This window comes from Rhinolophus sinicus, linkage group LG07, assembly GCF_036562045.2.
Source record: "Rhinolophus sinicus isolate RSC01 linkage group LG07, ASM3656204v1, whole genome shotgun sequence".
Classification (NCBI taxonomy): Eukaryota; Metazoa; Chordata; class Mammalia; order Chiroptera; family Rhinolophidae; genus Rhinolophus; species Rhinolophus sinicus.
The window spans coordinates 7817300-7831575 of record NC_133757.1 but is presented as its reverse complement, the minus strand read 5'-3'; the positions used below and the strand labels follow the sequence as shown (position 1 = coordinate 7831575).

General features: G+C 47.4%; 1 protein-coding gene across 36 annotated transcripts in view; it reads left to right on the top strand.

Moving 5' to 3' along the window:
- The window catches only part of TACC2 (transforming acidic coiled-coil containing protein 2), a 186365-nt gene that overhangs the window by 56283 nt on the left and 115806 nt on the right, over positions 1 to 14276 (top strand). For 25 of the 36 annotated variants that reach the window (XM_074338935.1, XM_019752918.2, XM_019752916.2 and 22 more), the window contains one exon: positions 182 to 307. In XM_074338935.1, coding sequence (XP_074195036.1) covers positions 182 to 307 — 126 coding nt within the window. The remainder of the gene's footprint in view (positions 1 to 181; positions 308 to 14276) is intronic. The other 11 variants (XM_074338945.1, XM_019752919.2, XM_074338944.1 and 8 more) reach the window with 1 other exon arrangement.

Here is a 14276-nt window from a genome sequence, read left to right as displayed (position 1 = left end):
AGAGAGGCCTAAATGATCCAAAAGCATGTCAAAGCCATTGACTGCCTGAAACTAATTTTTTCCTAGGGATCTTGGCATACGGTAGTAGTCATTTAGAGCTTTGATTGCAAAATGGGCTTTTCAGTAGGACATAAAAGAAGTGCCCTTCTTACGATCTATTGCTTTCTTTGCATTATCACAGAAAGAGCCCCGGGCCTGACCCCGCCACCTTACGTTCAGTTCCTGAGACGGATGCTCCAGGTGTCACTGGCGAGGTCATTTCCAATGAGGCCAGAAGTGCAGGAGGAGCAGAAAGGTCAGTGAAAAGGTATCAGCCTCTAGAGAACCGTGATACCTTCGTTCAACAGAGACGGTTTGAGAACTGCTCATGCACAAGTCCTCATGTAAGAAAGAAGGAAATAGTCATTCCCAGTGGTTCATACAGGTAAAGAAGGGCCTTGACCCTTCAGTGAAAGCGTCACTGTTGTCAAAGGCATTGAATGAGTTGCTTTCCTATCTGAACTTATTACTTATTTTTTGAAAAACAAAGAAACAAAAAACCAGCTTTATTGAGATGGAATTCACATACCATACAATTCACCCATTTAAAGTGTACAATTCAATGGCTTTTCGTATAATCACAGAGTTGTACAACCATCACCACAATCAATTTTAAAACATTGTTGTCCCTGCAAGGAAACCCTGTACCCCTTAGACATCACACCCCAACTCCCCACCCCCCAGAGCCCTAGACAACCACTAAGGTAGTTTATTACTTTTTGAGACAAATGGACTCAACATTGATTTAATCTCTGAAGCAGGAATGTCTGACCACTAACAGCAGTCACACTCCATAGAGATCTTGAGATTAGAGGGGGACAAATGACCCATATGACTGTGACTCCCAGACCTTCGCACTTGCAGGGTGCCTGCCTGTTCTTTTGTAAGTGAAATGCCACTATTGGTTGTACAAAAGCTGCTGCTCGGGAGTTTCAAACTTTTGGGGAAACGGAGATACTGTGGATAGACACATTGTGAACTGGCTTTGCAGCATCCTTAGGCCTTTGGCTGTTCCGGTACACACTGCGTGCATGCGCGCACATATGTACGTGATGCATACGTGAGCAGGGCGGGGCTGGACTTTAAATTAGTACCTGTGGCTGGCGAGTGTCTCCTCCCAAACAGCTGCAGGCATTTTATAAATGATTTGACTCATATTTTGCACATGCCGAAAGAATGTGATCACCTGTTTTTCGAGTCTGAGCATTTCCACTGACACCCAGCTGCCTTTCCTGCCCTAAAGGCCAGTGAAATGCAGACGCCTTCTGCCGACACATGCAGGTTGGGTCTGCATTAGACACTTGTCTCTGCTGCTGACTCAGCGTGTAATTCCCTGCCGCCCATGCTGGTACGGATTTTGACATTCCCCATTAAAGTGTGGGGAAAAATATCTAATGGGAATAACCCTCCCTCTCCCCACAAATGATGCATTAAGTTCCTTCTTCAGTGTCTGGGTGTTTCATCACCTTTTTGGAGAACTCAGGGCCAGACGTATAGTAGTAGTTCAATGAATATTTCATGGCTTGTTTTAATCACTTTAAATTTTAAAATGATAATTTCGAAATTAGTGTTAAAGCATTTATAAGCTATACAGGAAAAGAGAAAGGTTCACAACCACACCACCTAACGACTACTGTTATTTATTGTTTTTGGGTATTTTCACCCCTTTTTTTTCTGTTTAAGTATTGATGGAGTTGTTTGCCCCCTGCCATCAGAACTCTTTGCAAACAGATCTTAGTGGCTCAAGTTGTGCGACTTATCAGTTTACGGAGCAGTAGACATTTACATTGTGACCAGTGTTTCTGTTCACTTTGCCCTGGTCGGGGGTCCTTTGGGTGTCAGACTTGTAGATTGTCTATAGAGCTGTGGCGTCCAATGAGGCAGCCACTTGTCACCTGTGAAGGGAGATGTGCTGGAAGTGTAAAATCTACACCAGATGTTGAAGACTTAGTATGGAAAAAAGAATATGAGATACATCATGAATGATTTCTATATTGATTGTAGGTTAAAATGATAATATTTTGAATGTCTCGGGTGAGAATATAGTATTAAAATTAATTTCACGTATTTCTTTTTCCCGTTTTTATTGTGACTACCCAAAACTCTTAAATTACATATGTGGGTTTTGAGTACATGGCTTTCCATTGTGGCTTGAGGTCTGTTTCTGTTTAGATCATTTGGCTCCACAACCTGCTTTGCCCTGGTCCTTGAAGGAAATGAGGATGGAGAGGGCTGGCCTTCCCTGTGCTTTGGACTGGGGGGGCGGGGGAAGTTCTTCCACCCTCCCATTGGTTGAGGATTTCTGGGAAGAGTTCTGATTGGACCCTCCCCTCCAGCCTTCCACGTGGGGTGACCTCTGGCTCCTTTCTTTGAGGGGAATTAAAGAGGTGGCAACATCCGAGCCAATTGGTTACAACAGATCCCAGCTTATATCTAATAGACAATCAGAGGTCTCCAGAAGGGTACAGACCATCTCTGTCCAATAGAAATATGACATGAGCCACAGATGTAATCTTGAATTTTCCAATAGCCATGTTAAAAAACTAAACAGAAAATTAAAATATAAAATCAATTTTGATAATATATATTTTATTTAACCAGTAGATCACACATATTATCATTTCAACATGTAATTAATATAAAAATTATTAAAGTGATAGTCTACATTCTTGTTTTCATAATGTCTTTGAGATCTGGTGTGTATTTTATAATCACAGCACATCCATTTGGACCAGCCATCTTCTAAGCACTCAGCAGCTGTATGTGGCAAGTGGCTGCTGTATTGGACATCCCAGCCCCTCACCAAGTTGTAACGACTATCGACAGTGATCCAGAGGGGCACCCCAAAGACCCATGTTGCTCTGCCCAGCAACCTCATTCCTACAAGTTTAACAAAAACACTGGGAACTCTTTTTGGCCTTGAAGAGGAGGCTCAGTACCTCTGGTGAACCTGTTCACCGTGAGGGAGCTGTGTCTGGTGTGTGGACCTGGGCAGGTCTCAGAGGAAATCTGGCCAAGGCCAGCGGGTGCATGTCCTGGGAGCTGCAGGCTTGCAGGTAAAGGTGAAATTCAGCAGCAGCTGGGAGAAGTTGGGTGGCCATACTTCAGCGGACATGGCCTAGAGCTGGGGTAGCGATGAAGTTCAGAGCAGGGGCCCTGGATTCCTACCCAGCTCTGCCCTTTACTGGTTAAGTACGTGACCTCAGTTTGCCCATCTGTAGAATGGGGATAACTGTACCAGCCTCATCGAGTCACCTTGATGTCATTGATTCAAGTGCAATACCCACAGGTTCTGGTGCTCAGGAGGTGTTAGGTGTTAGGTTTCCTATTACAGACCTGTGGGAAGCTTTTCCTGTGAAGTGAACTGTTTGGTCACCATTTCTCTTCAGGTAGGGACCGTTCTCTGAGGTTGAGGTTCCAACCTGGCCATCTTTCTTTTCTAGTACTGAATTCTTTGCTGGAATATCTTAATGGGTGAGGAGAGTGAATTCTTTCTTACACCCTACTGTGTAGCCCATAGCGATCTGCTTCAAGTTAAAAAGTTTTGAGATTGTGTTTTATTGTAAAACGTTATGTGTCTCTTTCATTGTGTACTATAGTGTATTATATTTCAACATAAAAATAATGTTTTGAGTTGCCACAAGAAGAGCAAAGCAAAGCAAAACCAAATTTTCTACTCTCTTGGTGATCTGGTGACATCTGTTGAATCTATTGAATTTTGAAGATTCTGCTGACTTGAATAGAGCTGATACCACAGAGCAGATTCAATATGTAAGCACGTCTCTTTTTTATCTTGGCGACAGGATAGTTTGATAACTCGGTCTCATAAACACGGAGATGCAGGGAGCACAGACATGTTTACTGCTCTATTTCCAACATCTGAAGTTAAATTGGCCCTGCTGGTAGATGTGCCGTGGTTATCCTATGGCTGTGTTTACCTCCAGCCACCACACCACACACAAGGGGTACGTGGGCACCCAACTCAGTGAAGCAGAGGTTGGTAGACGGCTGGCTGTCGGTTTCTGTACATTGTGTGGTCCCTCTCTCTGGAAGAGACTGGGACCCACGAACAGCTTCACATTATTTTCAGATTGTTCCACAGGAGGTGCTTGAATTGATTTTGACTTTGTCCCCATATGACTGTCTTCCATGTGGATGGCAAGTTGAGAATTTGGCATATTGCTTGCACATCACTGATGGCCAGACATGTAGTTCTGGATCCATCCTGGGCACTGCCAAGCTGGTTTTTGCTGAATATTTAGTGTGTAAAGAGGTTTTTCTTTTCCGTTTGGGAAAATGGTTAGAAAGGTATCATTTTCAATTATTAGTGCATTTTGAGAAAATTAAATGATTCCCAGATGCTCATGGTCTTTGTGTGGACCAAGGCTAAATCATGAAGGGCAGTTGGGTTGAAAAGTTGAGGGGGTTCAGGGAGGGAGAACAGAGAGGAACAGCTGGCACCCTGCCGAGGAAGTCCTGGCTGGGCCTGAACGCAGCGCCCTTCCTCCCACGCTTTCTTCCCACTCGGTCTCTGCTTCTTCCTTCTCTCTCCTCCTCCTTCTAAAAGTAGCAGCTATGACACCATCCTTTTGAGTTTAAGAATAGGTTTTGAGGATGGCTACAGCTGTATAAATTAAATAAAAGCAAAAAAGTGTTTAAGTGTAGCTCTCCTGGCAGATAAAGCCAGGACAACAGATCTGCCTGTCCCCTGGATTTGATTTTATATTACATGGCTTCTAGTATTTTAAACTTCCTTTTGAGAAGTATTGGCTATTACAGAGCTACTACTCTGATACTCTTTACACCTGAAGCAGTTTTCTTCTCAAAGTGGGAGGCAGTAGAATCCAGACAGACCCGTCCATATCCTGCTGGCTGTGCTGCCTTGGATAAGCCGCTTAACTTTCCAATCCTCAGTTTCCACATCTATAAAATGGGAGAAAGACTACCTCTCTGTTAGAATTGGAATTAGGATAAAATTGGAAAGTTGCCAAAGCATCTAGTATAATGCCTGGTATATGATCAGTGCATAATAAAGATGGTAACTACTATTATACTTTTAATTGTGTTGATTCAAAATCATCCTGGCAACTAAGCAAAAGGAGAAAATGCCCAAGACCCCAAATGAAGTGGTCACAGACCCTGCGGGGATAGGGTGACGTGGGCCCTGCTGAGACTCTCTTTCCAGCTGTTCGACCTCCTGTGCTGCTTTCTGTCTGTCGCTGGGGGTTCCACTAACGCTGCTTGGCTCACAAGGAGCTGGTTACATGGTTCAACGGTACTTAGAAACAAAAGACTCTACGAATGACTTGGATTTATATTATCAACAGCTTCGGTCATGGTGAACCATCATATTTAAAAGTCAAAGGAACTTTAAAATGTAGCCTTTATATTCTGAAGCTTCTGTGTTCCATAATTTTCTTAGAGGTGAATCTGTCCTTTAGAAAAATACCAGGTCACTTTGGAAAGCTGGTGGATGAGGCACCTACACAAAGGGTGGCGTCCTCCTCGGAGGTAAGGGCTGATACCCTGCCTCAGGTGCCTGCAAGGGGACCACACTGCCTTGGCTTCCAGCTCTTCTGCGTTTCTGCGCGCTCTGCCCCATGGCCTCTGGCACACTGCGTCTGGACCCAAGGGCCAGCTTCTGGGCAAGGTGGTGATTTTCCAAATGAATATGTCCAAACTGACCCAACTTCTCTTCCTGAAACCTCTCATCATTGCCAGTGGCAGAAGCCACTGCGTTAGACCTGGCTTCAGGTTTGTTTCAGCAGCAATGTTTGAGAAATGGATATTTTCGACCCTAACTGGTTAGAGCTGGAAGGAAACTTGGGACATTCTTGTTGAGGCTCAGAATAGGGAAGGGACAAGGGAACTAACTGGCAGTGGAGCTAGAACCAGATTCTAGCCCCTGATGGCCCCTGACGGCCCCTGATGGCATATTTCCCTCTTGATACATGAACTGAACTGAGGACCCTGCCACAGGGGAGGGGGCTGTTCTTCCCAGCAATGCCAGCAGCCCTCCCCCGCCCCCCAAACCTGCTTCTAGGCTTTTGAGAAAAGACCATAGAAATCTGAGTTCTACTGAGGGACAAGCACAGGCCTCGAAGTCGACAGACCACAAGTTCCAGCTCAAGTTCCAGCTCTGTGACCTTGGGGGCATCACCCTCTGAACCTGCTTACTCATCCTGTAAAATGGGGACACATAGTACTTAGGATTAAAGGAGCACTTTATTTAGAAAAGCTGACACAAAATAGGTACTCAATATAAGCCCACTCATACTTATTCGTTCTCCTGGGCCAAAGTACTTCCACATCCAGCATCTAATTTCATTCTCATCTCATCTTAGTGGGTACTGTTTGCAGAGGAGGGAAGTGGAGGCTCAGACAGGTGACGTGGCTTGCTCAAGGTCAGAGAGCTAGTAAGATTTAGAGCTGGCACTAGAACCTTCTAGAAAGTTTTCACACATCAAATCCATGTTTTGATCCCTGATCATTAACTGCATAGCCAGGTGGAATGTTGGGGAGGTTACTATCTATGACAATTCTGTCCACTAGCACTTTCTACAATGATAGAACTATTCTGTATCTCTGCTACCCAGTATGGCAGTCCCTAGCCCCACGTGGCTACTCAGCACCTGAAGTGAGGCCACTTGAAAATCCGGGGTCAGTTTCAGGACAAGGTGGTTTCAGGGTCCTTGAGGAACTGAATTGTGTGTATTATTTAACTCTCATTAATCAGAATTGAAATTGAAATAGCCACCTGGGGCTAGTTGCATGACACAGCCCAGCTCAAAGACATAGTTTTTTCGTGTATACATAAGAGATTACTACTGGTTGCTGTCAGCCATGAGGTTCTGTGTGGGAAGGTTTGCAAGGGCTCACGTACCTGTGGTGCTCAGGGAGCACAAGCTTATCCTCCTCGATGACTCTTGGCCCTGCAAGTGGGAAAGCCAGGTGGCTGTGTCTCCAGAGTGGAGACTGGGGCATATTCGCGGCACAAGTGTCTGGCAACACTGGTTAGCAGGAGGCATCTCTCCAGTACCTGAGCCCGGGAGGTTTACCACTGGCCAACCAGAGGTCTTGGCTTAGCCGGTGCAACCTCACACGCAGGCCTGGTAAAAAGCGCCCCCAATCTCCAGCCCCAGCTAACGCAGTCAATTAGCTCCAAATGGCTGCACATAATCTAGAACCCTCCCTGCAAACACATCCTCAGTGGCTACACCTACAAGGTGCCCCTCCCGGCCAGGGTGGAAGACTAGATGGGTCCACTGCAGAGATTGTTTTTTCTGATCACCATCCCTGCTTTGTGCTGTTCCTGTTCTGAGAAACTGGCAGGGTGGGAAAGAGGCTTCCCGTGGGGTGTGCGGTGTCAGCAGGCCCCAGCTAACTGCATCTTGGTCTCCCCTTTCTTCTCCGCGCCTGTTAAGTCGTCCGGCATTAAATATTTTAGCAGCCTTCTGCTTCACACTAGACTGCGAAAGTGTTCCTCTGTTTTCCAGGGAAGGCGCTGGGACAGGTCTGATTACTGATACTTTTAGTACCTTCTCCTCTTGCTAGGCATCCAGAGGGTGTCTGGGAAGAGGAATTGCAGGGGAAGGGTGCAGGGTGGGCCGAGAGAGGACCACGGTGCACAGTGGACTCTGGTCAGCGTTGAGTCCTCAGGTCAAGAGCGCCTGCAGCTGAGGGGAGCAGGAACCCTGAAGCTGCCCCAGGTGAGCAAGGAGGGCTGGAAAAGGAGGGACCGGAAGTGAGGCTGAGGATGAAATCAGGCTGGATAGAGGGGTGAGTTAGGAGGCTGGAGTTCAAATTGCAACCCCAACTCCAGGGACCATGTTGGATGGTCACGCAGCTGCTCCAGCCTTGACTTCTTCTCAGGTAAATGGGTTACCAATATCTCCTGGGGCTTCAAAGGGGGGTTTAAATGGGGAGTAGAGGAGGCAAGATAGAGCGTACTCTGCGCAGTCAGCTGTCAGTAGCCCGTAGCTGTTACTATTACAGAGCCAGGGCCTGTCAGCTCTTAGCTCAGGACAACATCATCGCTCAGTTGCTGGGAGTCCTGCAGGCAACTTCATCCCCACAAGGCCTCAGCAGTCGCCCGGCAAAGGTGCTCCCAGGCTGGGTGCTCAGGGGGGGAGCCAAGGTCTCTCCCATCAGGGATGAGCTGAGACGGGCGTTCAGGGTGCTCTGAGCACCTCCAACATTGGAAAGAGGGGTGCGTGCGATACCTTGATCGGGGGGTGGGCAGGTGGGTTGACATGCTGCAGGTGAGTGACGCACGCGGGTTGTTGACCACAGCGCAGCGCTCACACCCTCCTGAGGGAGCAGGGGGCTCACCTCCTCCTCCAAGCGTCGCACTTCCTTCCCCTCCTGGGCCTCCACATCCTCCGGTGCAGGATCAGGAGCTGGGCGTCCTGATTCGGAATTCTCTGTCTAGGATTGTTTGCTCAGATACGAGTTGGTGGTCATCTCCACAGAGAGTGGGGCTCGGCCTCTGGCCAAGAGAAAAAGTCCTGAACTCGCTCCTCTGGGAATGTTTGACTTGCAGACACGGCTCTTGGTTACCCAGCACCCGATACTCTGTGGGGCGCCTCAGTGGGCACTCCATACACGCTTGCTGAATAATTCAATCCACCTCGCTATCAGGTGAGTCGGAGGCTTCCTGTCGTAGGAAACTAGGTCAGACAGGACATTGGAGGCAGACAGCCTGGTCTAACTTCCGACTCTGCCATTAGACTCTTCAACTTTGAGCAAATGCCTTAGCGACCCTAAGCCTCATTTTCCTTGCCTGTATAATGTGCATAATGCTAGGGTCCACCACATGGAGTTATTATGGAGCTTACATAAAAATAGCATGTGTAAAAGCTTAGCCTCATGCCTGCCTGGCATGCAGTAAGCACTTCAATAGTAGGAGTAAGTTTTGTTATTACTATCATTACTATCACTACGATCATTATTTGAATGATGCTAAAGCTGTTATTAAGGCAGATTACTGGTAACACTTGTGCTTTGACACATGGACTTGGTGAAATTTACTCAAGTTCATTTGTATGTGCCCTGGGTTCTTTGGGATGTTTCAATACCCTCTAGAGCAGGGGTGTCCAAACTTTTTTCAACATTTTTCACCAAGGGCCATATGCGGTAAAGTATACAAACAGCCGGGCCACTCACTCGAGGTGAAGTACGTATTGCCTCACCTGGTTTATTTAAGTAAACTAAATATATTTTTGGAATTCGCTGCGGGCCAATTAAAAATGGATCACGGGCCGCAGTTTGGAAACCCCTGCTCTGGAGCCACCTCCCATCCCATAGCCACCAGCTTTCCCACTCCCCATGGGGGAGGCCTCAGTGTTGCAATATTGTATTTGATGCAAGGTCAAGTCATCCAGCACACATACGGGGAATGCATTCTCTTCCTTAGGGAAACTAGATCTTTGGGGTTAACCTCTTGCCAAGAGTGGCTGCAAAGAGGCCGAAACCTAACATTTGTGGGAGAAAGGGAACGTCTGTGTGGGTGAGCCCAGCCGGGCTGCACCAGCGGAATGCAAGCTCTGAGTGCATCTTATGGGACAAATTGCCCTGACTATCTTGGCAGGACATTTTGAACTGCAAGCCCATAGAAGAAGGGGCAGGGCTGAAAGTTGTCTGCCCTGCCCGACAGCCAGACACCATAGCATAATAGCTGGAGGCGGAGACCCTTCCTGGCAAGTGACCAAGCAGCTGGTATTTAAATATGCATGGCCAGAATTGGCAGAAAATGAGAATTTTGGGGAGAGAAGTGCACCAAGCCTGGGCTTAAAGTCTCAGCTTAGGCCAGACTGCCTTTCCGGGCCACCTACAAAGGACGTCTGGGCAGATGCTCCTCTGGCTCCTGGGGCCTGGTAGTGGGGGTACTCACTCTCAGATGGGTCCCACCTCCTGCCTGGCTCAGGCATTCACAGTCATGCCAATATCAGAACCAGAGGGACCTTCAGGCCCTGCAGCCTCCCATTTTCTAGATGAGAAACCTGAGACCCAGAGAGGCTGTGTGACTTCCTTAAGGCCACACGGCTTGTCAGGGGGCCACAGATCTGTCATATCGAATGCATTGCTTCGGGCCTCAAGACCAGGGCTCTTTCCAACGAACCCACTGGTGTGTGAGCATGTCCCACCTTTGCTGAGCACCGCAAGCATCCAGGTGAGCCTGGTATGAACTGATGGTATAGATTGTTTTCTGGGGTGGTAGTAACCTTGACCTTGGGTCCTGTCTGAGAAAGCTGCACATGCAGGCTTGCTCCAGCTTTTTATTTTTTATTTTTTGCAAAGTGAGTTAAGCTGCAGCTTCTGGGCCGTGCCAACCCTGGTTTTCCTTTGCTTGTGACCCATGGCATTTGCAGTAGGATTGCAGGAAAATCACTATGAAAAGCTCGTTGGACAAGCAGATTCTCTAATTCACCGTGATTTGGGAAGTGTGAAGATGCTGATGGGGAGGGCAGATTCGGATGAGAGTTCACACAGGAGAAAGTTCTGCTGAAACCTGAGTTTCATCTTCTTCTAGCTGAGTGTGTCTGTGTGAACAATTTGCTGAGGAAACTCTCAGAGGATACAACAATCCGTTTCAAGTTTCTTTACAAACAGTTGAACCATGAATCCTTGGGAGATAAAACAGTCTTAATGATTGGTGCAAGGTTTAGTTTTGTTTTCTGCATGAAGATGGGAAGTTTAGCTGTTAGAAACCACCAGGCCCCCTGTTGAATTGATGTTTATAGCTCTTATTTGGTTCATATTTTAAGTGGAGAGTAATTTTTCTGTAGAAATGGCCCCACATGGGAGGAAATTTTTCTTTTTCAGAAACTCCCCTTGTATTTTGCATTTGGAGACTATAACTGACCCAAATAGGAGCATTGTGAAGCACTTTCTGGACCCCTTTGCAGCAGTCCTGAAAAGCCACTGGCTCTACAAGTCTAACGAAGGGCATTTCATGTCTTCTGTTTTCCTTTGGTATAAAAAGGTGGAGAAAGGTGTAAGTGCAGAGGCAGGCCCAGACTTTAAAGGCATTAGGGGCTGGAACTCCAGCCTCTGAGTTGAGAGATGCTGGCCAGACTCACATGCTCTTGTCCCTGGCTGACCCCTCTGCTTTGACCCTGCCCCCATTTGCTGGCCCTCTCAGGGGCCACATTCTTGTTCAAGAGGCCATAGGGGCTCAGGCAAATGTGCCTGTGAAGCCTTCTCAACCCTCTAATTCCCCGGGAAACCCCCAACCCCCTGCCTAAGTGTCCAGAGTCCTTTTTGTAAACTGACCACAATTTTAAGACAGAGGCAAATGTATTATTTTGTCATAGAGGATATCATCCTTTGCAGAAGAGTTTGGGTGTTTTGAGCTGGACAGATCTGGGTTCAGATCTGTCACTTACTCTAGGACCTCAGTCAAGTTACTTAATTGCTTGAGGCTTCAGTTTCCTCATCTGTAAAATGGGTATAAAATCTGTACCTATCTGCTCAGTTTGATAGTGCATGAGAAGTGCTAGCTCAGGACTTGTACGGGCAACTGCTCAATGCATGTCTGTCGCTATTTGAGAGTGAGCCCTCTGAGGGCAGCGTCTGCACCTGGTCCTATTCCTTAGTACAGTGGGCTGCACACAGTAGAGCCTGAACAGATGTTTGTAGAATGATTGTCTTGTCCAGTGGATAGAAAGTGAGTCTATTTGGTACTTCCCTAAAAGAGAAATAAAAATCTGTTGGCCAGGTTAGTTTAACAACACAACAAAATCATTCCAGTTAAAAATCATTCATTCATTCATTCATTCACTCACTCACTCACTCACTCACTCAAACTCAGGGCCTCCTACCTAAAGGTCCTGTACTAGGTGCTCTAGGCAGGACTTCTCATTCTTAGCACTACTGACATTTCAGGCTAAGTAACTGTTGAGGGCTGTCCTGTGCATAGTAGGATGTTTAGCAGTACTAAATATCAGTAGCATCCCCCAAGTCAACAATCAAAAATGTCCCTAGATACTGCCAGGTGTCTTCTGCTGGGCAAACTGCCCCTGGAGAGCCACTCCTGTGGGGCCATGCTAGCCCCAATGTGGTTCCTTAGGCCAGCCGTCTTAGTATCACCTGGGAGCCTCGTGGGCAGACTCTCAAGTCCTCCCCCAGACCTGCCGAGTCAGAATCGGCATTTAAACAAGGTGTTCACTGACCATGTCAGGCACAAGAGTTCTCAAAGTTGCTAGGTTCACGGGCTGCCCTTTGAGGAGCAAGGTTCTAGGGCACAGTTCTCAACCTTGGCTGCACACTGAAATCTACGGAGCTTTAAAAAATATTGATGTCTGCATGCCACTCCCAGAGTTTCTGATTTAATTGATACGGGATGTGTGTGGCCTAGACATGGGGAACTTTAAAAATTCCCCAGGTGATTCCATTGCGTAGCAAAGTTTGAGAACCCCTGGTCCAAGGTGCAAACACAAATCAAACAAAGACTCAGCCTTTAGATGCTTATTCATCCGGTGGGGAGATGAGACATCTGTGCTGTTCATTATCACTGTATAGACTAAACTGAGCCCTGCAGTCACCCTCCACCCCCACCACCTACCAGACCCTCAAACTACTATGGCTGTTTCAGCAAATGTTTTATTTTTCAGCATTTGCCCTGATGTCATGCAGGCATCGGACTCTGACTCTTGGAGAAGATTCTATTTCTGTCAGCACTGCTGGCAGAGCTTTGTTTTCTGTGCAGTCAAAGACTTAAAATTAGGACTAAGTTCAAATGTAGGCCCAGCTGAACCCTCATCCGAGTGATGCAGGCCAGTGTGTGAAGTGGGCTTGTGTGCACCCAAAGAAAATTCCAAGGCCATGTCCAGAAATTCTGGATGAGGCCAACAGTCATGTGGAAAGCTGCCCCCACACATTTCCCGCATGTATTTTGGGTTCAGGCTGACATTTCATCTTAGCAAGGGCGGAGGTAATGGCTGAATGTTTTGAAGGCCTGAATCCCACCTACATATTTCTCTCTTTCCTTACAACTAAGTTTTGCTGGGTTGTAGTTCAGGAATGTATCTTGCAGCCTGGACAGCCCTTCCTGGAATGTGGGGACTTAGCTCAGAAGCCCAAAGCAGTAATTCCTTCCAGAAGAAAAAGACTTCCCAAGACTTCACTAGTGAAGTGGATCTTAGATGGTTAGTGTGAGGGTTGAACTCACATGCTAGAGCCAGGCTTTAGTCCTGGGTTCCTCATGGCATATTCCTCGGCGGGTATGGTCCGAGTACATAAAACGAACTTAAAGTCCAGCCCTTGGTCACTGTGGACTGGTTAGGAGTTTGGTTCGCAGACACACAGCCTGTGTGTGTACGTGATACACAGGCTGTGCCTGCTGTGATGCTGGGGCCAAGACGTCACGACTCCAAGTCTGTTTCCTTCTTAGGTAAGGACAATAGCAGTGCCCACCAGGTAGGTTCAGACGATGATTAGGTGAGAGAAGAGATGTAAGCCACTCAGCAGAGTGCCAGCTGGGTAGTCAGTGCTCACGCATATTAGCTAATAGAGTGCTCAGTTTAAAAAGTTTTCCAATCGCCTTTTTTGTTTCTTTCACCCGATTATTAAGTGGGGAGCGGCAGAGTGCAAGCTGTCATGTGGGTGGTATTTTGCAACCCTTCAAAGCTGGCAGTGGGCAGAATAATCTTCTAAGCGAAAATGCCCTTTCTGTTTGGGTTGCTGGCGGTTGGTTGGCTGAAGCCCTGAGATACCGCCTTGCTGGAGAGGGGCCTCAAGGAGCTGTAACTCCCCGGTGGTAGGTGGGGCTGGGGGAGGCTGGCCCAGGGGAGGGGACTCTTCTGCAGGAGAGGGGTAGGACAGCGGGCCACCAGCACTGGGCTGAGAGCCAGCACAGCGGGGACCCAGGACACGCAGCTGCCGGGATGAGCGCTTGGCAAGGCTTGGCTTCCTGCCCTCAAGGTGACCACACTCTGCCTCAAGAGACAGCACACAGGCACTGAAAGATGCAAAGAGCTCATGGCCCTAATTGTCTTTGCCTCTCATTTGTTATTAATGTTGGTGGCCACCGGCACTTATCTCCAAGGTATTCTCCATGAGGCAAGAGCTTTATCTCTTCGGTTAGCTCTGGCCTTCCAACACCTAGAAGCACCTAGTGCATTGTAAGTACTCAAGAAATAGATGTCGGATACTTTCTTATCACAATGTTACCAGATAGATTCAAGAAGAGATTTAACTCCTACTACCTGGAACATTCTACTTCTCTTCTCCTGGTC